Source organism: Mercenaria mercenaria, chromosome 3 (genome assembly GCF_021730395.1).
Source record: "Mercenaria mercenaria strain notata chromosome 3, MADL_Memer_1, whole genome shotgun sequence".
NCBI classification, from domain to species: Eukaryota; Metazoa; Mollusca; class Bivalvia; order Venerida; family Veneridae; genus Mercenaria; species Mercenaria mercenaria.
This window is the reverse complement of record NC_069363.1, coordinates 84,084,388-84,110,096: the sequence shown is the minus strand read 5'-3', so window position 1 is coordinate 84,110,096 and position 25,709 is coordinate 84,084,388. Positions and strand designations below refer to the sequence as shown.

Genomic DNA, 25,709 nt, shown 5'->3' with positions numbered 1-25,709 from the left:
CTTTTACAAATATCATACGAACTAGCACAATTATACAATGATGCTTTGAGGAATATCACTCAAACTTGCTTGCTGACTGACTTATACAAAGCTGCTTTGATAAATAATCACATGTCTTTGTAATTTGCTTGTTTTGGTATCTATCACATGAACTGGACTACTTCTACAACGCTCCTTGATAAACATCACATGTACATGTTTGCTTTGATAAAGATCACTTGAACCGGCTTACTTATACTAGGATGTTTTAATAAATAATCTTTCACGTCACATTTGAATCTAACACAGCTAAAGTCTAAATTGTTTTATATTTTCTTATTCTTAAAAAGGCAATATCTGGAAACTAGGACTGACTTACGTTAAATATAAGTATTCACTTTTTTGAATATTTTTGGTGATGTGATGAGGTTCGCATAGTTTCGTTATCTTTAAAAAAAATACCTCTCAAATGCCATTAATGTAGCAGCAATTGTCAGTCAAAGATGTAGAATGTATACATAGTAAATATGTTCACCTGGGTACAGTTTCTGGTAGAAGCTAATGAGGTGAAGCCTAAATGTTTCATATTGTGATCGTGGAATCCATTCCCTTGTGAACAACCAGCTATAGTAGGACCAACGAATATATTTCATTCCATGGGTCTCTCCACGATACAATTTATAGTTTCCATTGGGTCCAGCAAAATCTATATACGTGGAAAGTTTTGTGGTGTTAAGCGGGGCCACCTTAGCTGGATTGACTTCTGTTCCATTTACTAGAACCTGCCAGTCGAGTCGCCAGTAGGACTTCCTGCAATGAACAAACCAGACTTGCTGTTTTAGACACACATACCATAATTGGGAAGTGCTAAAACACAGCTCAACTTTCAAATTAATTATTATTTACATAATGAATTCAACAAGATTATAAGTATATACAACTGATTTATTTTTTAAACTTAGTAAATCATCAGTATCAACAATTTTTTGTGAGAATTTCACCTCGAACAAATTTTCAGTGTCACAGATTTTTTTAAAAATTTCATCTTTGTGTCAATTATCAGTATCACAGATTTTTGTGAACATTTCAACTTTGTGTCAATTATTAGTATCACCAATCTTGTGAAATTTTCATCTTTAAGGCTATCAAAGTCACATTCATCACAGAGCATTAAAGGGAAATTGTAATGTATACCCTGTATCCGTATAAACTTTTTCTTGATTCTTGATATGCACTTTTACACAGCTGGAACATCCTATAGACAAAAACAGAAATACGAGAAACAACTATAGTTAAATTCGTGTACCTCAGTTTGTGTGAATAAAAATATCCTTCGTATATTTTCTTACAGTGGAAGGGCATGAAACCCAATTGCTAATATTCATTTTCTTAAAAAAAAAGACATTTTCCCATATATACAAAAAGATGCAAAAGTTAATCTTGTTTAGGTTCTTTATGTCAAAACAATTTAATGTTAGATAAATTTTTGAGCAAACCGGGGAGCTGTAAAACTCAATGACTCTTCACTGCAATAAATATAAAATGAATGAACATATTTCATATCTGACTTATAAGCCAACGTGTGTATATATATTATTTATTATAGCCGCAATCAGTTATCTATTTGGATAATCCTGTAGAATTGTTAGTGATTTTCGTTAGAGAATATCAGGATATTGCGACGTACAAGAAAGGCTCCCTTCTGCTTTCTTTGTGCCCAAAGTATAAAGCAACCAAACACGGAACAAGTATCCGAAAGCTCGAAAGTAATTTTAGTTAGAAGAGCGACAGTCCTGGATTCGCAGTCCTATCACTCTATCAATGCATACATTGGGAGAAATCGAAACAGCTGAACGTGTTTCTTTATCATGTGTACCTAGACCACTTTTGTTCTCAAGCCTGCATACGTTCTAAAATTCTACAAAGGTGTTTAAATACAATGTAACAGTACCTCCATAGTATCTCATCCAGTACAGCTCAAGAGCATGTTCAAACTTGCCATAGTCTAACCATGACAATTTTCCATCCAGGTACAGATGGAATAGGTAGTTCCAAGAAGTTTCTGACCAGCTTACAATCCTGAAATTGCTTCCAGCATGGATGAAAGACTGCATTAAGTTAATATTGTATGCTGGCCATGTTGCAGAGTTGACGAGACGGGAGTGGTTGAAAAAGCCATAGCGAATACGCCATACCAGGCCACTGAAAAACGGAACAATGTTACATAATGAGTCCAACATCTCAAAGCTTCGGGGATGCTGGATAAAAAGATAAAAAGGAATTAAGATCAAAGCATCGCTTTTCGATATCATATCGTGATATTATAATCAAAATGATTGAAAAACCATCACTTAAGCTATATGGTTGTAATTTTTGACATTTGAAAATAACATTATACGTTCAGACTACTTGCCACATGATAACAACGAAGCATTATACAATGAGTTTGCAATATAAATTTACTAACACAATGCTGAAAAATAAATAAGGAGTTCAAGATGGCCCTGCATACGCTCACCTGACACTGACTCTTTGACCTCAGATAGGTCATGACATATTGTTCCATGAACTGGAACAGTTTTATTTTGTAACAAAATGGTTCATCCTAGGACTTTGGCAAGGTGACAGTAAAGCAGAGTCATTTTCACAAACTAGGGAAGATGCGTTGACAAAGTCTGGCGAACATACTACAAGTGGTGAAGAACCATCAACTGGTTCACGACAAGAAATCGTTCAAGGGTATTTTTTTATTTTTAGCTCTCTAAACAGCAACATTATCTGGACAAACACCGAGAGAGACCTGCTTTAGGATGCTACAACCAAACTTGGTAAAGATTCATCAAGTGATTCACGAGAATAGGTTGTTTAATCACTTTTATTTGTTTAACTGTAGCGGTCGCTAAAATGAGTGAAAAGTACAGATGTTGACGATTGACCATCCACCAACACGTGTAGCTCACTATGATCCTTTGGTTCAAACTCCATATTCAAAAACATTTTTAGTCTCAGCTAAATTTGAGATTGAAATTTTTTATATAAATATTACTAGAACTTTAAAATCCAATTCCATTTAAAACTGGATATAAACTTAACAACAGCCATTAATTTGATATTTAATTTTATACATCAAATTTTGACAAACTCATGTGAGAACGATACTGTTTTGTGAAAATGCATGAAGAACTTGTATCCTTTGTGCTAGATGTTAAAGAAACACATACCTTGACGTTGTTACTCGTTCCTGGTAGAAGATTTTTAAATCTATGTTGCTCCACCATGAGGTGCCCAAACCTTAAATGTATAACTTACATATGTAGGCCTAAACAGTAACAGTTCAATAACCTAGACAGTGCAAAAATCATCAAAATTAATGTGAATATTTACAATTGAGCCTTGTACAAGGAATCTGAAAAAAAACATTTTCTTAACAGAGTTATTTACATGTTTCACTTAGCTGCCAGAGCACATTCCTATTCAGTTAAGTCTGTAATAAAGACCATCCCAGTCAAAAGCATGGAATTCTCACCTTTAAAAACATTTCTCCAATATAATTCAAGGGTCGATTTTAGATTGGTTTTCTGTAGGTCAACACTGGAATTTGTATATAATGAGAACAGCCAATCATACATATATACTGATCGCTCCACAGACAGAAGGTGATAGTCAAATCCGTATCGGCTTGTAAATGAAATTTTTGATGATCGCCAAGTGGTTGTAGCCGGATTTTGTACTCTAATGCCTCTTCCGGCATACTCATAGATGAAATATACGAGTCGCCAGTAATGAACCCTAAAACAATAAAATATTTTATAACTGTACTACATGTATTTGTAAAATTGTTGAAAGAAATGTATTTTCAACATCAAATGATTGAAAATAAGTACTTCATTGAGATAAAGACATCTTACAACAAATACTTGAACCGCTGTAAGATCAGTTTATCTTTTGAAAATGAGCATACATTAACTCTTACTAAATTTTCGTGGAAAGAATTATAATTTCTAATGCTGAATACAAGAAGAACCTACGTTCAGGTAATTAACCATCTCAATGTATGCAATTTACAATTTATTTAGACTGAACAGAACTAGAAATTGCTTAGGAAGTACTGAATTCATAGGATTTATAGGTATACATATAGCAGCTAATGAACAGAGCAATTAATGGTCCGTCCTAAAATTCGATCAAACACTGAAATAAAGTTATCATATTACTTGTATAATTTATTTTGTCAGATTAATATCTAAACTTACCCATATTCATCCACCACTCGCTCTTGATTTTTTATCTTTACCCGCCAGTTACACGCAAGCACTGAAAATTAAAAAAGGAAACATAGAAAAACGAAAGTCTGCTATTTCGCAATACTTAATTAAAAACTATGACTCTTCATTCAAAATATCAGAAAAAAGTGTAATAAGTACATCTCTCACGTGTATCTTTTTTATTTTTCATGTAGCTCAGACAACCATTTTGAATCAAAAGCTGCACTTAAAACATAGAAATAAACATTCGGTTCTGCAATTTCTGGTACATTCGTTACTGCCTAAAAGAAAGTAGTTGTTTATTTATTTTATTTTGTTGGGTTTAACGTCGCACCGACACAATTATATGTCATATGGCGAGTTTCCAGCTTTGATGATGGAGGAAGACCCCAGGTGTCCCTCCGTACCTTATTTCATCACGAGCGGGCACCTGGATAGAACCACCGACCTTCCGTAAGCCAGCTGGTTTGCTTCCTCACATGAAAAATTCAATGCCCCGAGTGAGGCTCGAACCGACATCGATGAGGGGCAAATGATTTGAAGTCATCGACCTTAACCACTCGGCCACGGAGGCCCCAGAAAATAGTTGTTAAAAATTTGCCTGCACGGTTCAAACGAGAATACCAGTCTAATTTAATTATGGACTCGACCTAAATATTTTACGGTCAGTACCTACCATATTGTGAGCACCAGTCTGAATTTATTTTTGTTTCAATTATAGTCCAGTCGACTTCATAGACTGACTCTGTGAAGATCATAGTGAAAGCAAGACTTCTGTGGAACACTAGGTTTTCATCAAATATTTCATCATACAGGATGTATTTCTGCGAATTTTGTCCGATTACACTAAAACTTGGTACAAGCATTTTCTCCGTGATGTGATGTACAAACTTAGGTGATACTGAATACATATAGTTGTACAAAAGGACAAAATCAATCTGCCAAGCTATCCTGAAATGTTAGAAAAACATAAATTATACTTAGTGTCATATTACCAATGGACTTACTAAAATGTTAGTAAAAGAGTTTTCTAATTACAGAAGGTTCAACTAATTGAAATCATTGGGTGTTATACTAGCCTACAAACAAAAGCTACACCAAACTTTTCCAAGTTGAAAAGGGTGCACACTTTTGTAAACTAAAACGTATTGAACCTGGCTCAGAAAGGACAATTTATGGTGACTTTTGTAATGTTCGAAACTGTCAGTAAGAAACCTGCTTACATACAAAACTTTGACCAAAATGTACAACTTCGATAGGTGCACTATCTGGCCACGGTCTCTGCAACTTGCCTTGTGAGGTCATTTTATAATGCAAAGACTTGTTTGGAGTATGAAAACGTCCGACCAAGTAGGTTTTGAAAAACCTGCTTCTATTTAAAATCTTAAGCTTTAAACATAATTGTACTAGTTAACTGAAAGTGTGATTTTTACGTTATAACTTAGGAACTTTCGACTTGAATACCAGTGATAGCTTAAACACTGTGTTTGCAACAAGTAATTATTGAACAGACTTGTTTTCAATAAGGATATGATATTGAACCAACTTTTTGATAAAGATTTGTTCTTAAACTTTCATATTTTGATAAATAAACTAACCTGTTTTCAATACATGTAAAGATTTGTTCATGAACTTACCTGTTTTCAATAAAGACTTGTTCTTGGAAGATAATATCAATCTTGAGGCCACTCTTAAAGAAGGAATAATCTGGAAAGTGCAAATTATATAATAAGCTTATTTCTGCATTATAATTATACCTTTTTCACAACAAACAGTTCATTTTTCTGATCAAAGTAGAATTTAAAGGCCATAAGGAAGCTTTATATTCCGTACATAATGATAGAGTTTATGTGCATAATCAAAACATATTCATCAACACAAAAAATATTTTAATTGCTATATTCAGCAGCATTTTTAGCTAGAAACAAAATGATTCATTAAGAAAAAATGCAGCAGGTTATGATATCATAATTAGTTTAGACTAATATTTTTAGCTTGATTCACTTCCGTGTCTGACCCCTGGAAAAACCAGTGGATGTGTCATATGAGATAGTGTTGTCGGGACAATACTGGGGCTCAAACCCACGACCCCAAGTCTGAGCGGTTGAGACCTCAACCACTAGACCAAGCATTCCTTTAAAATCTTAATAGGATTAATAGTAATACTGTACCTGACCAACTTAGGGCTAGCCCATTCATAATAGATTTCTGTATCTTTTGAAAGTCCAACTCTGCTATAGGTGTCGTAAACGTTAGTTTAAACAGCTCGTCCTCAAAATATACAACTGCGCCCGGCATGAAGGTGTAGTTTCGGCTCAGACCGGACTCCATATTAAGGTGCGGAATGAGATATCCTGTTACCGGGACAGCTAACCAGAAATATTTTGAGGCGTCGACAACTTCCCCATTGTATGTGACCTTGTACCGGAATGATGTGACAATGTCACTGTTAAACACAAAATAAGAAAACCAATTAATATTGAAAGCATTTCATACACATTTTCTTATATTTCTATTATTCATGTACAAATAAACCCTTAAGAAATAATCTTTCACATGAAAAGTTCATAATTTAAATTTTTAAAATTGTCAAAGTCCTTTTATCAGTTTCTTTTGTAAACTAAAATAAAACTGAAATGATTTTTTACCAATAATAAAATCCTTATGGATCCTTTCGAAGGATAGAAGGTAACTAGGCTTAATACAAGCAATCTTAGGAATATTTAAAAGTTTTACCTAGAATTAAAACGGGTTAACATTGAAATTTACTTCTGAAATAAATTCCAGTTTTAAATTAAAGCAGCAGAGACATTAAGAATATTAATTTCACTTCTTATTTTCGAAAAAGAAAATGTTTCCTTGATAAGGTTATAAATAATATAGATATTGATAAATACAAACCCAGCAGTTTTATAGCCAACTCTTTCTTTGAACAGGATAATTCTGTAGCCTGAAAATTGTAATTCAAATATTATACTTTTATAAGGTATCTTAAAGCCTTTAAACAAGCCATACAGTTTTAGTTCACTTAACGACACCAGCTTATTTAACTAATTCTAATTTGTACGCTAAAAGTAACTTGCAACTTTTCCGTATCGAACAGAGCCGGAAGACAAATGAATAATGTCATAGGGTGAAGGGTGAAGTTGGAGGGGAGGGAGGGGAGGGGGGGGGGCAGAGGATGCATGATCAGTGGTGGGCATGACTGGGTGGAGAAGTGAGGTGGGGGAATGGTACAACTTGGAAGGTTTGAAAAAAAATCTAAAATAAGAAATGAAAAAAAAAAAAAAAATTGGGAGGGGGGGGGGGGGGGGAGGGGGGGGGGGGGTGTGACCAAGGCAAGTGGGTGACCAGGTGTGGGTGCGCAACTTCACATGTTTATAATAAATGTTCACAGAAAAGAATGAAAGAAATTTAATGAAATTCTGTCAAATGGTAAGTTTGTTATGTACAAATATGTGGATTTTTAGACAATTAAAGGGCAATAACTCTGAAGTTACAAAAAGAAATCCGTCCAAAATTGTCTGTGTACAACCACATTATAGTGCTCTAAATTCTGTTAAAGTTTCATAGTTCTAGGTCAAATATATCAAAAGTTATGATGCAGAAATTGGCATATCTATAGATCTATAGTACCCTAAACTTCTAAGGGCCATAACTCTGGTGTTACTTGGGCAATCTGTCTGAAACTTGATGGGCCCCATAACCTCATAGTGGTGAACATGTATATGAAGTTTGTTTGAAAAAAATCTAAAGTAAGGAATGAATTTTTTTTCGGGGGGGGGGGGGGTAGGGGTGTGATCAAGGTAAGGGGGTGACCAGGTGTGGGTACTCAACTTCACATGTTTACAATAAATGTTCATGGAAAAGAATGAAAGAAATTTAATGAAATTCTACCAAATGGTAAGTTTGTTATGTACAAATATGTGGATTTTTATACAATTAAAGGTCAATAACTCTTAATTTACAAATAAATCCAAATGAAATTGTGTGTACACAACCACATTATGGTGATCTAAATTCTGTTTAAGTTTCATAGTTCTAGGTCAAATATATCAAAAGTTATGATGCAGAAATTGCCATATTTATAGTACCCTATATAGTTAACACTAGAAACTTCTAAGGGCCATAACTCTGGTGTTACTTGGGCAATCTGACTGAAACTTGACGGGCCGCAAGAACTCATTGTGGTGAACATGTATATGAAGTTTTAAATAAATATTCCCAACCATTTCCTAGATATGGCTCCGGACGAACGGACGGACGGACGGAAAGACGGAAGGACGGACGGACGGACGGAAAGACGGACGGAAGGTCGGACGGACGGACGGACGGACAACGCCAAAACTATATCCCTCCGACTTTCGTCGGGGGATAATAAAATGTACACAGTTTCGCGATGGACGAATTCGCAAAAATGCAAACACGAAGGAATGTACATGTGTAACGAAATGTTGGTATACAACAAAGAAGAGAGACTGTTTTAAAATTTGAAGTACTTGGGTTAATAAAATGAAAGAGAACGTACGTTTTGAGGAAGTTATTATTTCTTTCCATGCAAAAATGCGAGACACATATTCCCAACACCATATTCAGTACCTAGGACCGATGCTATGTGATGAAAAGCTCCCCATTGCCAAATGTCGCATTATGATTAAGGTTTAATGTAGTTTTATAATAAATTTTAAAATAGAGTTGTACCATTAAAGTCAGAGGAAATACAATCTTTAATTAGTACCTATACATTTATTAAGTAATTGGTTCTTCTGAACTTTAAAATGAACAGAGAAGCAAGACGCATGCGCGATCAAATATTACGATTTTAAATTTAATGCAGCTCATTAAAGCAATTATCTTTCAAATCGAATTAAAACAAACTCTTTAACAACAAAACTATACCAGTTCCACGATGTATATAAACGCTAAGTAGGACAAGTAGACCATGCATTTACCTCAAGAAACAATGTAATATTTTGCTTGTTTGTTTTGGTTTTCGTGCCATTGTTTTAGTATTTCAATAACGGCGGACAACTAACCTAACTGGTCTTCCTGGATTCTATAGCCGTATCAGTTTTTACTTCTCCGCTAGGAACTGCTCCACATGAATCAAAGGTGGAGGACTAGTGATTTATGACACAGTGTTTTCTAACAAACCGCACGGAAAACATATGTCTCGTCTAGGGATCGAACTCATGACCAAAAGATCTGCGCTGTCCTAACTGAGCTAGGCAGTTCGGTGTGGTAAATATTTTCCTTGTCTGACACATGAAGACAAATAACTTGACAATCTTAATGTTCTCATTATTTGAATATTTTTCAATTTTTTCAACTATGTGTCTTTCTACCGGCACTTTTAAGTCTACAGAAATTACGCAAAATAATGATATACCCTAGAATGGAAATTTTAAAACTAAGCACGTTTCAGTTATGAACAATAAGTATCTATTTGGCAATGGGGCAATATGATGCAGGATAACATATATATGCCCCTGTACACCATAAATGAATATATGAAAATGTACCCGTATAAATATCTCTAACTGATCTGCTATGAGGATGAACTGAAAAATATAGGACGAAAACTCTCTTTACAACTGATTTCACGGATACCAACAACAAAGTCCCAAACATCATCTATTAGCAATTCTTTTGTATTCTAATGAACAAAATCATATTTGTATTTAAATACTAGTAGTTATTTTCTATACATAAACAAAAATACAGCACAATCCGCAGGTGCAACGCTAGCTTTTAAAGTACTTCACATATGCAACAACAGAGCTATGCTTCTTAATATTGTACTAAGTGTTAATGATGAAAACAGATATAACGTTTAAAAGCCAGAGATGTTACAGCAGTTAAAAAGTGGACCTAATGAGAAAATACCAATTTTGTAACTCTAAAAAAGTAAATAAGCGGATGACATTGCATGTAAAAGTTACTGCTATTTGTCTTCTTAGTCAAAGTGATAGATCGTGTAGTATTCAAGAGGAATAGGGTTACAACCATTTTCCAATTAAATGCAAAAACATGTTAAAAGGGCATATATTTCTATCAAATTTTGCACATTTTCGACACTAAAAAGACAAGTAAAAATGAACGGACAAAATATTTTAACCGAGAAATTCCAGACTTAATACAAAACGGCCATAATTCTGATAGCAGGTCTCTTGGTCTACTGCCTTTTCAAATATTTATCTAAACCAGCTATACAAGTTTGCTAGGTGTCAAACTGCAACAGTTTTCAATAATTTGGAAAATGTTATTACATAATATGTTTTTTATAACCTATCCGCCTTCACTTCGTTATTTATTTTTCAGAACGGGATATGACAAAGTCATAATAAATTATGCACAATTCAAAATGCAATATTAAGCCAGAAATATGTCCATTACATTTTGATTCTACACTAGATCTATATAACAATATTAAATAGGTGTGATAACATCCGGATACTGTATTTTGAAACAACTAAAGACACATTTGACGTTCACTGATCTTTTACATACCTGATGCAATAGAATCCCAAGTAATTTGGAGCAGATTGGTAAAATTTGTCCTGTCTTCCGATATTAGATATCCATTTATATCCAGAGTATGCAGCTCAGATATGGGGGTTACATCTTGATTTGGCAGAAAGCCAAGTGTGTACACAACATATGAATCCTGGCTTCCATAATATACCGTGTGTGCCTGGAACCAGCTTTTTAGGTTCGTGGCACTGAGCGTGGTTACTGACCGGGAATCAACTGCTCTCTTCTGATTGGAAGCGTCACGAAGGAAGAATACTATGGTGGAAATGAGGTCACTGCAACAGGTAAGAAAACCGTTAAAGGCAGCTGGTTTGCTACAAATGTTTTTGTTTGAATTGTCATAATAAAAAGTTTGCTAGCGTTATGTTAAACACAGATTTACAGTCCTATATAATGAGGTATGTTAATGATGTCTTGTCATTTCCTGTCTATCGTTTGAAATTTCATTTCCCAAACAGTTCTTTTGTAGCAAAACAGTTTCGAAAACTTAATTTATCTTGAATTTGTGAAAAGTACTTACCCATGTTTTGTATAACAGGCTATATATCTGTTGAAGACTGCAGTATACTTGAAACCTGTAAATAAAGAATAAAAAAGCATAATCTATTAAATTAATGTAAAACTACTTGTACAACATCAGTGCCGTATACTCGTAAATGCACTTTCATTATTTCTCTAGTCCTTTGGGATCATGGAGTCTATATAATATAACTTATTGTAACACTTTGGCTCTAGAATAGGGACATGATTCTTTTCAAAGGATCTGTCCAATAAGATATTTCTAAAGTTAACAAATGGTTAAACCTTTGACAAATGTGGTCTTCAAAACATATATCTCTTAGTAACTAAATCAATACATTGTACTTGCTGGCTACATGTGACAGTTTTTTTCGGCTAAAATTCAAATGTTAAGAAGGACACATACCATGTTTGAGACATATAAATAATATAAGTGCCTGTTTGAATCAACACACCAGTCTGCTTTTCTTTTCCGATGTTAAGGTCACATGTTTAACCTTCAGTCTGCTGGCGACAGGCGCTTCTGCCCTTGCGACCAGTGCAGACCAAGGTCAGCCTGCATATCCGTGCAGTTTGATCATGGTCTGCACTGCTCGCTATTCAGTCAATACATTTTCGGTGAACACCCTTTTGATAAACAAGTGGTACTGCCCAAATTGAATGATGGACCGATCCATTTTAGTAAATTAGCACGGTAAAGGTTAAAACATACCATGTATTTCTGTTTTCAGAGCTCTGTTGACCTGTGTAGTGAGCTTGCTTACGTCTCGTCTATCTATTCCCCCTACGAAGCTTACTTCCCAGCGGTACCGATACCTCAAAAGCATGTCCCCGGTCGCATGCTCGTACACCTTGTAGTCAACGTGAATGCCAGGCTTGATAACTGACAAAGAAGCCCGGGTTATCAATGGAGCGGAAACAACCACTGGGCGCAACAAGTCAACACCAATATGTACGTAGTATATCAATCCATACACTTCATGGCTGAAATAAAATAAAACTAAAGTTTAACTTTCAAATTGATATGATAATAAAAAAAAACAAATTCAACAAGTTTGAATGATTGCTCACTTAGTGTGTTAACCAATGATCGTGATGAATTTAAGAATCATTTTGACCAAATGAATTTCATTTCTTTCGATGGCAGAACTTTGGGTCACATACGTCTACTAACTGAGATACAATCAATAGTATATTTAGCGTGATGTTTGGTCAATATGAGAACGCACTGATCTGCACGCTGTGTCAATCTCTTAAGTTTCAATTAGGTACTATTTTATCAAGGTTTAATGTTTTATTAACATTTATATCGGTTAACTAGAGGTATTAACTTTAACAAACAAAAGGTCCCACTAGGGAAACATAAACTTACTTTTCATTTAGAAGGTATTTCTCTACCCTTATGATATGAACAATACAGTGCCCAGGAGTGCATTCTGAAAGAAAGAAACGTTCGACATGAAATCTCTGTAAAGTATAAATATTAGCTGATATTTTAACCATTTAAAATCAAGGAAAACTGTAAGTGTGTATAAACAAGACTGGCTCTGTAATTTATACTTTTATTTCATGATACATAGTTATCCTGCAAACAACAACACCGAAAACAACTCAAGCGCTTCTGTAGTCAAGTGGTTATTGCCCTATGGAGGTTTACAAGATGCGAGTTTTGTCAAACTGGACAGAAAGAACATACGTATCTTTGTACAGGGATATGCGCTCCTCGGAAGTGTTTTTAAAGAAAGGAGTAGTTATATTAAATAAGTACCTTGTTTATTGTTAGTCCATATTGTTTGTATAGCGGTAGTGAAATCTGTTTTATTTTCACTATATACGTAATCGTCAATCAGCAACTCGTAATGGTATCTGTACCGGCGTTCCAGATATCCATCATATACCACAATGCCTTGCACTCCTGCTTCTATATTTGCGGTTAATACTATGTCATCAAGGGTAGTAACTCCAGCAGGATCAATGACTGTTCCATTGTACGTCACATAGTAGAACAGCATAGTCACCTCAATTCTTAAATGATAATACAATACAAAATATATTGTAACAACATATCTTAAGAACTAAGTACTGTCGCTTTATCATTCCATTACACTAGGAATATGGACAATCTTTATTCATGATTTATGAGGACAGATTACAATGGGATATACTTCAATTAGTGTATGTCATTAATGATATGTATAACTTACGCTTTATCTCCGATGTACTCTTCTGTTTTCTTGATGCTGACATAGTCCCCATCAGAACAGTTCAACAGACTTTTACCTAAACAACAAAATCAGCACAGGGACAATTAGAAGAACATTTAACAGCAATGAAAGTGGAAGAACTTGCCACATTACAAAGTTTTTGATAGATACATTGATAAACTGATTTAAAGCAAATTTACCTGCTTTAACACGAATTACCATTTACGTATCTCTGAAAATGCTCTTACACATTTTCTTTCCTTATCAAATACGTAATTCTAAGAAATGAATTAGTTTGTACATTTCAAAAGACTCTTTGGGTCATGTAAGATGTTAAAAAACCTATTCAAAAATGCAGAAAGCAAAGTTTCCAGTTTTATTTCCTCCAGCTTAAAACAATTCACATGACTTATCCTGCTTGTAACTTGACATTCCCTTAAATTGAATATGTTAAAGTCATATTTGCATGCGTGGTTAACATTCGAGATAGGTTTCGACATTTTTGACGGAATCCAATATAATAGAAAATGAAAATACTTACTGCTATTTGTCATCCATACATCACACAGAATATCTTCCATCTTTGTCAAGTCTTCTGGTGTAGGTCGCGGTCCTTCGATCACAAAAGTGAAACTGTATCTTAGGTCAGTTAGGCGCGACACATCTCCGCTGTAAACCTTTGTGTTGTAGCGCTTTCTTAATGCTGTCTCGAGCACACTCAACCCTGGCCGTTTCACGGCCACGGGACCATTCAAGAAGTCCACCTTCAGTTTGTAGTCGACTCTCAACAAGTCAGTTCTATAACAGATATTTTGAGACACGGTCATAAATTTTCTAGCATATAAAAATTAAAATATGGAGACCTTCAATTTTATTCTCGTGCTTTTGCTAATTTCAACAAGATATTATATACATGTAGTATAAAAAAACTCTTATATACAATTATACATAAAACCATAAGATATACAGAAACCTAAAACACTGAATAGTCTTTCTATTACATATCGTATATAAGTAACCTATAAAATTAAATAATTTGAACTACACAAACACACCCAAAAATATCCTTAATGAACAATGAATAGCGAATGGTTATGCCGAGAACATAGTTGAACCAAGACTACACTCACTACTGAGTAAGGGTAATTTTAGCGACATGTTAGAGTACGTGGATTTTATAGCAATATATCAGAAGTAAAAACAAATCTTACCCTGCATCATCAAACATACTTGTAGTACTGAGGATAGTAACATTCAGATCAATACTTTTCACAACTGTATCTGTAATAAAACAAAAAGAACAAACATGCTTAAGCTTTTCAAGCAAAATCATTGATCTAATTGCAGGTAAGCACAAAATTTGTGACTTTCAAGATTCGTCTACTGATACATTCTTTCTTGAAGTACAATAAAATCCTTAATAAGGCTAACAATAGTTCTAAATGTTAATTATTCTGACACCCAGTTATAAATAAAAGTCACAGTTTTGATTTTTAAATAAAGCCCCTCTTCAAAATCAAAATGAGACAAAAATCATCTAAAGTTTCAAATTGTAATTCTTAAAACGGCCATTCAGACTGGTGTTTCTTACATCACTAAATACATATACAAGCTGCACAAATAATTTGCAACCTTTGATATATTCTTTCCATTTACGAATTTTACGAAATCGAAGTGTTTAAGTGTAGTACCATCATTTGCATCAACCCAAGCTTCTTTAATGACATCATTAACGACATTGGCAGAATACTCATCGTCCACTATTTCTAAATAATCCGAGTAGACCTTGTCCTCATAATAAGATACCGCTGTTGTGGTTGTTGGCTTTTCTGTTGTTGTTGTTGTCATTGGTGCTGCGGTGCTGCTACACCCGCTTCCTGTTGAAGTATTGTATAAATTAAAGCAACAAATAATCCAAATTAATTTGGAGGCCATGTGACCTTACAAGTAATTCAGTTATATGCCTACTACTACAGGGACACTCAACACCATAGTATTAAGCCTTAATTTAAGGGGTGTTCTACTTTGATCCGGAAGATGTACATTTCACACTCCGCTTTCATTTTGCACATATTTTGTGTCTTCTTACAAATGTAAAAAAAATACTGTTACTCACAGACCAATTCAGAATGGAAGAGACGTTGGCTAATCATTAAATATTTAGTAATTATATTATGAATTGTTTCATGTTAATCCTGACATATTGCAACAACTGTTTTCTATATTATCAGACTTTAATAAAAACATCAAACGAAAATACTTTTTCATTCTTTCCCAATACGTAATTATTCCTTACCATCAGCTCTAGTCATTTCTAGTTGACAAACATTTCTTGACTGTTGATTAGTCTTGAAAACAATAGCTCCCTCCAATTTCAATGGCGTCTTCAAAACACCGTGTATTTCTACTAGTTTCGTTTGACTCTGCAGAGTAATAGACTTGAGGTATGATGCAAAGATTCCGTTGAAAATTGTTTCTTGACCTTGAATGAATAAATGACCTTGAATGGCTGGACCCATACCAGGATGAGTTACTCTCAAATTAAAAACTGTGGACTGTGTGTCTGAGGCACAGGAATAATTACCAGACCATATGCTTGCAATGCTTTCGGCATCTGGAATGGAAAGAAAATAAAATTAATGTTATCAATGATGCATAGTTCAAAACATGTCGTGTACATTTACTAGTCAATTTAGACATTTCTAAGCAGTTACAATCTGCTTGAAATTAAATTTGAGTTTTCCTATGAGTTTCATAAATGCAGAAAATAAGGAAGGTACAATCAGAGTAAGACTGATATATATTTATGTATATAAATACATACTTGCTGGGACTTTACCATTCTTCCTTTATATAAATATTTATAATTGTTATAATTGTATATTAACCACGAAAACTTACTATCATATTTAGCACATATATCACTTTGCCCTGCCTTTGGAACATTACAGTTTGGTCCCTGGAACCAAGGAAGACATTTCTGCTGTCCTCCGCGAGAACAAGTAAAATGTCCTGGACAAGCTGACAAAGTTGTTGTAGCTAAAGTTGTAGTGCTTGTTGTTGAAGGAGTTGTGGTAGTAGTGGATGTGCTTGTTGAAGTTGTTGTTGTTGAGGTGGTTGTACTGGGTGTTGTTGTTGTAGTTGTAGTTGAAGCAGATGTAGTTGGTATTGTTGTAGTCGACGTTGAAGTTGATGTTGTTTTCTTTGTTGTTGTTGGAAGTGTGGTGGTGGACGTAGTTGTAGAAGAACTCTTTGTAGATGGTGTGTTTGTCGTTGAAGTTGTTGAACTTGAAGTTGGTTTAGTAGTGGTTGATGTTGCAGCTTTCGTTGTACGTCTTGCAGTTGAAGACGTTGAAGGTCTCGATGTAGATGTTGCCGTTGAAGTAGATTTGGCTGTAGAAGTCACAGGTAGGGTTCTTGGTGCAGGAGACAACTTCGTTGAAACTGTGGATGTAGAAGAAACTGTTGATGTCTTTGTAGTTGGTGTTGCTTTAGATGTGCTTGGCAGGGTAGTTGGAGTTGTAGTAGATGTTGATGTGGATGTTGTTGTGGAACTTGTTGTAGGGCTTGATGTAGTGGGTGCAATCTCACACTTATCTCCCGTGTAACCTGTAAAAAAAGCAAACAAACCGTAACAACTTTTTTCCACCTGCAAATCGTTTATAGCCTTTCAAACGGTTATGAGGCAAGTTCTATTTCTTCACTTTTTAATTCTATAGAATACTTTTACAGCCGTGCAGCGACTTGCAAATTGCAAATGACAATGAACCAAAGAATTTATAAGCGTTGCACGTCACATTCTGCCAGTATATTGTTGTAAGAAAGTTACTCAGCCTTCTTGGACTAGAGCTATCAATGAACTGATTCATAATGCCATCAAATGCTCGTTTGAAACGGCTCAAATGCTCGTTTGCAAAACATTTCATTACCTTCATAATGTCTTAAATGTGAAATCTTTAGTACAGAATCTACAACTTAAAAATGAGTTCAAAGAAATGTAATTGTTCAAGATTCGCTTATTATTCCTTATATTGCTATCTATTTTTGGACAAAATCTTATAAAATGATTCGAGAAATATAAATAAAAGATCTGTAACCTGAAGACCTGAACTTTTTTTAACAAATGCTAAGTAATTTATTACCTTGGTTACAGCAGCAAGTATAATTTTCCAGATGTGAACCGTATCTATAACAATTTCCATGACTGCTACACCAGTCTATATTCACTGAAATTGTAACAAATACAGAATATACATAATAAATTTTACACTCTTATTGAAATCCTGCAATATTTGCTTGTAAAAGTAGTATTTTGTCTTTCAAAAATGATAAAATGGAAACACGTGTAACAGATAAGGATACTACAATGACAGTACAATTCTGATGGTGAATTGTGACTCATTATTGTCGTAATGACTGACTAAACCAGTAACGAATCTAATCATCTGTAGTGAAGACAAGGGAAATAGGTTCTATGCAAACAGAATCAACATCAACCCCCGTTATGAAATAAAACTAAGATAGTGCGTTTTTATCAACATCTCAGGAAAAAAAACAACAGAATGTTTTAATTTATCGGCTTAACAAAATAATCAAAAGTTATGATATTCAAGACCTATTATTTTTTCTTGATTAAAACAAGAAAATAAACATAAATGACTCACACTACTCTATCTTAGCATCAGTATTTTATTAATTCAACTTGTCAAAAACACTTAAAACTGTCAAACTAAATTCACACGTTAGCTAGCAACTATATTTCAAACGCTGAGCAACCTTTATTTTTTCCAGAGCCATCGTTAAAGTATTTAACTTAATTACTTTATTTTCATTTGCAAAATGACTGGTCCTGCTTAACTGTCAAGATGTTTGCCTCTACACAACATTTTTGTACTAATTCTAGTATTTTAGTAAGTTTTACTTTAAAAAAGTTTCGTTTTAATTAAACAAGTGTCTATTTCCCGATACATGTTATAATCTGAAAAAAAACAACCCACAGTCAAATTCTTCTTAGATTAAGCAAATATATGCCGATTATCCTCAGGGGTAATTGTCCAGCATGCATTAAGCTACTTTACCTGCAAATCTTCTTAACTGGACAGGACAGCTCACAGGAACACCGCTGTCTGTAGTAAACACTACAAAACCCTCAATCAGAACTGAGCTTATTACTCTTCCATCTAGCTCAACATTTGTGAAATTTCTACCGGCAACTTCTTCCGAAATTACGTGATCACTTTGAAGCGTTAACATGTGGAACGCATAAGCATAAGCTCCGGACATAGAAAATCTATGTCCAGAAATAGCAACAGATCCGACAGTGTCTATCGTATCAGATTTTGTAATGTTCATTTTAAATACGGTTTTAATGCCATCTTCTTTACAAGTGTAGTTTCCACTCCATTCGCTAGGAACAAGTTCTGAGGCTGAAATTTAAACTCCACTTAAAGCTAGCACATTCAGCAAACACTTCAACAATTCACTGCAAGTAAAACTATGAAGATGCTGTATTTATCTTAAGAAAACAACAGATGTAGATCTCGAAAACAGTATTTTTTTTCTTTCAGACTGCAACCCGTCTAACAGAAATAAAGTTGTATGTAAATGGTTAATGTCTAATGAAAGACAGTTTTACTAAAGACGTAAACATTCTCCTTCTTTGCTCCTCTCACATCACTAAACCCCTCTCCATAATTACTACACCTTTTCATTTCTAGAAGTAGTACAGTTGACCCTAATGTTAGTCATAATTTGACCCATATTTAACCTTTCTCGTGCTTAAGTTTCAGTCCTATCTTAACCTTTTTTTGTGCTTAAGTTTCAGTCCTAACTTAACCTTTCTCGTGCTTAAGTTTCAGTCCTAACTTAACCTTTCTCGTGCTTAAGTTTCAGTCCTAACTTAACCTTTCTCGTGCTTAAGTTTCAGTCCTAACTTAACCTTTCTCGTGCTTAAGTTTCAATCCTAACTTAACCTTTCTCGTGCTTAAGTTTCAGTCCTAACTTAACCTTTCTCGTGCTTAAGTTTCAGTCCTAACTTAACCTTTCTCGTGCTTAAGTTTCAGTCCTAACTAGAGTTATTGAAGGAACGCTGTTTTTTTTTTAATTAAACGTCATCGAAATTTGAACAAGCTGATCATCAGAGTATTGATATAAGCTTTCAGATGCCAAAATTTCATATTATTTCTCTTACCCTACAAGAGGTCTTTGGGCGACAAGTACACCCCTTTTCTTTCCCCCTCCTAATCACTAATGCCTGAGATAAATACAGCATGCCTTCAGAGCAGCACAAATTCTATTTCTAAGCAATGCGCATTTAAAGGGATATACTGATATTTTCAAAAATAATTCCTGTAAGCAGAGATCCATTTTAGATTAATAATCAATACCAAAATTCTATTCGTGGTACTATCGCCCCAGTCAATTAACATTTTGAATGCTTGGATTTAGTAAGAACATTAAATAACCCATATATTCCAAAAGAACGAAACAAGGCTGTTAATTCAACAGCAATGAAAAATAATTAGAATAAAACTACATAATTTTATGTGCATTTTGAAAACAGAAAATACTTTTAATATCCCTGTAAAACCGCAATATTGAACAAACGTTTTCTTCTCATGAAATAATTACCTGCATTGCTACCAGCTTTAGAAGTTAAGAAGAAATGCAACAATGATTCGATATCATTTTATTTTTTCATTTTCATAAGACGAAACTAAGATTTTAAATGCTGAAAAGTTTTAATTACGAATGTAACTATCATAAGTCATAAGGAAAAATCTCATCATAAAACACAACTGAGAAATAAAATAATTTTCATTTAGGTATGACTAACATTTCATGCTGATAGTATTTATACAAAAATAACCAATGCATTATATACTCAAATGGAAATTACTAAATTACCGTTTCAGAAGTTTAATTTAAATTTTGACAATTATAGCAGTTTCGAAATTGTCAAGAGTAGTCGAAACAGTGAAAGCTGTGGCACATTGTAGGTTTTCAACGGGCAGCATACAATCCACACAATTACTGCACACAAAGCATATAAATGAACACTCTTATTTTCAAATAAAAGATTTCATAGAAATAAATCCAATTCATCAGGAAATATTTTACTCTGTATAAGTTTAACATGGGAAAAAGCATTTACATTATGTAAGCGTGGAACTAGACATCTGATTAATTCTAACATATTTTTATCACATGCTGGAAAACTATTCCAGCACTTAAACACAAATTGTTTACACACACAGCACACTTGCAAACATATAACATTGCTTTTGCAGCATCTTATGCAGATAAATATGCTAATGGTATATCACTCACAGTCAAAGTTGTCACATTCTGCAACGCCTCCTACAATTTTTGTTTCGCAGTTCACCCCCGTCCATCCCGCAATACAGATCTTGTGACCATGAGGATCACATGTGTAGTGCCTTTCACAGTCATTCGTCGGAGTACAGGGAATTGAGGTTGTTGTTGTTGTGGTGGTGGTGGGTCCGACCTCGCAACGCCGGCCTTTGTAATCTAAAATCAGAAAATGCACGTTTTGACACAAGTTCAAGTCCTGACGTATGATGATGTATAAATAGGTATAATTATTATTGCAGTAAAGAATGGTATTCAAACAACAGAACCACCAATTTCCAGAATCTTAATAACCAGTGCTGAATGAAATTCACTTTATAGTGGATGCATGTATTTCACTTGGTTTTAATTCTGATTCTGTTGCTTTGTGTAAATCCTAATGCAAGGAACATACAACAGTTGAGAACGACCTTTGACAATCAGTCATTTCAAATAGGTAGGCACCTGCATAGAACCAATTACTTTTTTCCAGATGCTCACTGATGCAACAAAAGTACAATCTAACAATCTCAAATCCCCTCATATAATTAAGGTTAGGGATGAACTTCCTAAGTCAAATAATTATCGACCGGTGCAATCAAAAGACCATTTATATATTTTCTTAAATAACATACCTTGATCACAACAACACTGGTAATCTTCAAGACCGCTAGCAAACCTATAACAACTCCCATGTCCATTACACCAGTTTTTATTCACTGAAATCATTCAGAACAGATACGCTTTTCATACAATTTCTTTACATGGCAAGGAGAAGATAAACTAATACCTAAAGTTTCACCTAATGTTTCTTTTTAAATGCAAAGTGTGCCATTGTTGTCTAGATAAATATGATACTGAAAAAATCAGTTGCTTTAATTCATAAATTGAAATAATTGGTACAGATCTAGAAGCTGAATCACAAAATAGAAACAGTAATTCAACAAACACCTGACATGAACTCGGAAGAATTAAAAGTACACGGAGACTCTATATATTCTTTCATCTTCTCCTTATTTCCAACAGCAACTGTTCATAAACCATGTTTAGTATAAATCATATTTTACAAACCTTTATAAGCAAGTTTGAAATAATACGTTCTAATACCTAATTCAGAAAATGATAAAATAAATATTTAATTTATAATCACATAAAAGGATAAGTAATGATCTTAAATTGTAAGCTAAGCAATAATAAAAATTCAAATGTTTGGTATTATTTTAGTTTGTGGCGATGGACAATGTATAGTTTTTATGTCTTATAAATTAATCTTGGTAAAAATCGCTATTTCTGTGTTCCTGTAATTAAAACTTATCTTAATACAGACACCATGCATATTCTACCATGCACTTCACACTCAAACTACTGAAAGCACATTTCCGGCATTCAATAAAGCAGCATGCGAAGGTAATATATAACTTTACAGTAATGAATATCCTATTGCTGAAAAGACTGTTTTAATATTTCCTAATCATTGTTTATTTGAAAACTGCCAATGTTAATATGTTCATTTTTTTAAATTACTGTTTACAACACCTGAAAAATAACATTTGCAAAAATAAATTTCATCTAGAGACATTCTAATGTTGATACATAAGCATGCTGCTTTAACTATTACCTGCAGTTCTTCGCAGCTGAACTGGACAGCTCAAAGCCCCAGTTTCTAATGTGAAAACCACAAAACCCTCAATTAATACTGGGGATTTCAATTCTCCGTCCAGTTCAACATTAGTAAAGTTTCTACCAGCTACAATGTCACTGATCACGTGATCACTCTGAAGCGTAAGAAGCCTGAACACATAAGCATAAGCTCCGGACATAGAAAATCTATGTCCATCTATAGAAACGGTCCCGACAGTGTCTATTGTATCAGATTTTGTGATGTTCATTTTAAATACAATTTTAACGTGATCGTCATTACACGTGTAATTTCCACTCCATTCGCTTGGTACAAAGTCTAAAGCTGAAATATAAATAATATTATAATGACAAGGACGATCTGAGCTTTGTAAATTTAACGTAATGATCTCATATCATACATGCATTTAATGTTTTGTAAGATTCCGGGACTATATACTATATATAAGTAACTAATGAATAAAAGAATTTAGCTTACAGTAAAATTACTGGCTCTGGCACATTTGATTAATTAGCAACAACCAGTTTTATAAAGGGACAAACGTTTCCAAAGCGAATACGTAGACAACGGACAATCGGTTATATAATATAAAAATAAACATTTTAGGGAAATGTTTGCCAAAATTGTGGGTAAACAATATTTTTGGAGAAAAATGAGGGTGAATTCGTGTTCGATTGGCACACCTCCCCCCACCACAAAAATAAGTCATAAATATAATTTCCTTCCTTACAATATTTTATCAAAGACTACACAAATACAAAATAAAATTTACAGATTTTAGATAAGAATTTGGATTTTAACTGAATCGTGCCGAACACATTTAAACCCACACTTCAAAACAAATCTAGACCTGTCTAATTCAGCCATCTATCAAAACGTATGTGCTTGCCACATCAATAATAAACAAGGCAGTCTGAAAGACAGCTAAATCCCCTGCCACTGCTATGGATAGTGAAAGGGTAAACCTTTGATTTTAGCTGTGACCTTGACCTTGAACTGACATGGCTGACTCATGATTCTGACAACGTCTTGATGAGGAATCATTTGACACCAAGTTCCTCAATCTGAAATGCCATTTACGGGCTTAGAATACAGAGCTGGAAGCTTATACCTTCAGTATGACTTACCTATGCTGAAAAGACTGTACTACATGTTTCTTGAAATGAGGTTAATCATTTTTTACAGTTTACAAATGAAAATCTTTCAAATAATTTATAGAGACATTCAATGTGGATACATAATGATGGCTTTAAACTTTACCTGCAGTTTTGCACTGAACTGAGTAAGAGCATCGTTGACCACAAAACCTCAAATTAGTTCTGGATCTTCAATTCCCAAGTTATTATAAATTCCTATCAGTTATAAGTATGAGCACGTGATCACGAAGGTAAGGCTCAGAACACATAGTTTAGACCTGGGACATTAGAAATCTATGTAATCTGAAACGTCCCTGACATGTATTGATCGATTTGGACTTCATTTTATAATAAATTTTCAACGGGTGTTTACGGAATTACTCATGCGGTAAAAAATGTCTAAACCCTGAAACCCTAAGATGTGACTTGATTGACCGGACATACTGACTTGTAAATTTCGTAATGAGCTAATCATTTGCCTTAAGTTTTTAAATTCCGGTATCAATTAGAGAATAAACTGAAAAAAGAAGCTCAAATTTGCCTCACAGTTGTGACTTGATTAGCAACAAGCCATGTTTTGGCACATTCCGCGATGAGCGACACTGGACCAAGTTTTAATAAAATTTTCAGGGAATTTAGCCAAGTATTAACATATTGGAGAAAAATGGGAGGCTCAACTTTGTTCCATTTGGCACCTCCACCTCAAAAACGTCACAATATAATGTTCTTCACATTCTTGTTATCAATTGACCCAAGTACAATAAAATCTTCAGATTTTAGGATTGATTATGATCGGCCAAACAATTTAAACCGACATAAACAAATCTAGACGACAATCAGACCATATCCTAAAAATGTCTGCCACACGATATAAAAAGGCCAAACATTCACGAGATTCAAAACATTTTGCCAACATTTTTGTATTACTTACTGGCATTTGCTATATAAAAGTATAAAAAGTATTATAAGTAACCTTCAATATTTTACAGTATTTGAACTTTCTTTATATTTCTATAACTGAAAACAATGAAATTCTTAAGGTCATGCAGAATATTTTTACCAAATCCGTTTATTTTCAAAAGCGTAGCACAATAAATTCAATATACAGAGCTCTGACAACTTTCTTAAGTGATACAGTGAAAAGGGAATAAATACTTCTAAAAAACTAAATGTCCTTAACTGATATCTGCATAAGATATAACTATATCTCATTAAGATAACATTCTTAAGTTATGCATTAAAATTTATTTTTCTATACCAGTTGAATCCTATCTACTTAGCTGACATGAAGAGACACTCGCGTTTAATTTTGAAAAAAACAAACACATAAGCAATTACTTTATATTAGTAATATATGATTTGATAAAAATCATGGCCAGCAAACAAATGGCTTACAGTTAAAGCTGTCACAATCTGCCTCGCCTCCGGGTAATATTGTTTCACAGTCTGCTCCTGTCCAGCCGGGTAGACAAATCTTGTTGCCATGGGAATCACAAGAGTAGTGCATGCTGCAATTGCTTACAGGTGTACACGGCTTGACTGTCGTAGTAGATGGCGTTGTTGTGGTAGTAGTGGTAGTAGTAGTTGTTGTAGGTGTGGTTGTTGTCGTTGGAGTAGTTGTTGTCGTTGGGGTAGTTGTCGTAGTTGGGGTTGTTGTCGTTGTTGGGGTAGTTGTCGTTGTTGGAGTAGTTGTTGTAGTAGGAGTTGTTGTTGTTGTCGGAGTTGTTGTTGTTGTCGGAGTTGTTGTTGTAGTTGGAGTTGTTGTTGTTGTGGTCGTGGTTGTTGTTGATGTTGTTGTAGGTTCAATCTCACAAGATTTGCCTTTGTAACCTAAACATAGCATCTTCATGTAATTACTTTCGCTAAAAGACAAACTGTTAAGGTATTTGATATTCTTGAAGCCGCAGAATCATGTAAAAATGCAAATCACATTTCAAAAATATGGATGACTGAATACGTAATTTAACTTTAGAACTCCCAAACATGTGGCGAACCAGAAACTTATACCAACTAAGATAATCAGGATTCACCCTGTAGTGTTGAGTGTGGGCACTAGTCTCAAAGCTTAAGCATATGATTCACA

The 25,709-nt window shown here is 34.3% G+C and overlaps 1 protein-coding gene across 1 annotated transcript in view; it reads right to left on the bottom strand.

Moving 5' to 3' along the window:
* LOC123524215 (uncharacterized) overlaps positions 1-25,709 on the bottom strand; it is a 50,233-nt gene that overhangs the window by 10,567 nt on the left and 13,957 nt on the right. The window contains exons 4-27 of the mRNA XM_053539804.1: positions 21,487-21,570; positions 20,831-21,031; positions 17,644-17,727; positions 16,403-17,110; positions 15,798-16,115; positions 15,193-15,378; positions 14,713-14,782; positions 14,043-14,299; positions 13,502-13,577; positions 13,066-13,322; positions 12,670-12,733; positions 12,010-12,281; positions 11,299-11,353; positions 10,755-11,053; positions 7,146-7,194; positions 6,416-6,690; positions 5,882-5,951; positions 4,921-5,195; positions 4,233-4,293; positions 3,506-3,768; positions 3,201-3,270; positions 1,931-2,181; positions 1,174-1,234; positions 515-789 (exon numbers count right to left, since the gene is read on the bottom strand). Of these exons, the coding sequence (XP_053395779.1) occupies positions 515-789; positions 1,174-1,234; positions 1,931-2,181; positions 3,201-3,270; positions 3,506-3,768; positions 4,233-4,293; positions 4,921-5,195; positions 5,882-5,951; positions 6,416-6,690; positions 7,146-7,194; positions 10,755-11,053; positions 11,299-11,353; positions 12,010-12,281; positions 12,670-12,733; positions 13,066-13,322; positions 13,502-13,577; positions 14,043-14,299; positions 14,713-14,782; positions 15,193-15,378; positions 15,798-16,115; positions 16,403-17,110; positions 17,644-17,727; positions 20,831-21,031; positions 21,487-21,570 (4,581 nt within the window). The remainder of the gene's footprint in view (positions 1-514; positions 790-1,173; positions 1,235-1,930; positions 2,182-3,200; positions 3,271-3,505; positions 3,769-4,232; positions 4,294-4,920; positions 5,196-5,881; positions 5,952-6,415; positions 6,691-7,145; positions 7,195-10,754; positions 11,054-11,298; positions 11,354-12,009; positions 12,282-12,669; positions 12,734-13,065; positions 13,323-13,501; positions 13,578-14,042; positions 14,300-14,712; positions 14,783-15,192; positions 15,379-15,797; positions 16,116-16,402; positions 17,111-17,643; positions 17,728-20,830; positions 21,032-21,486; positions 21,571-25,709) is intronic.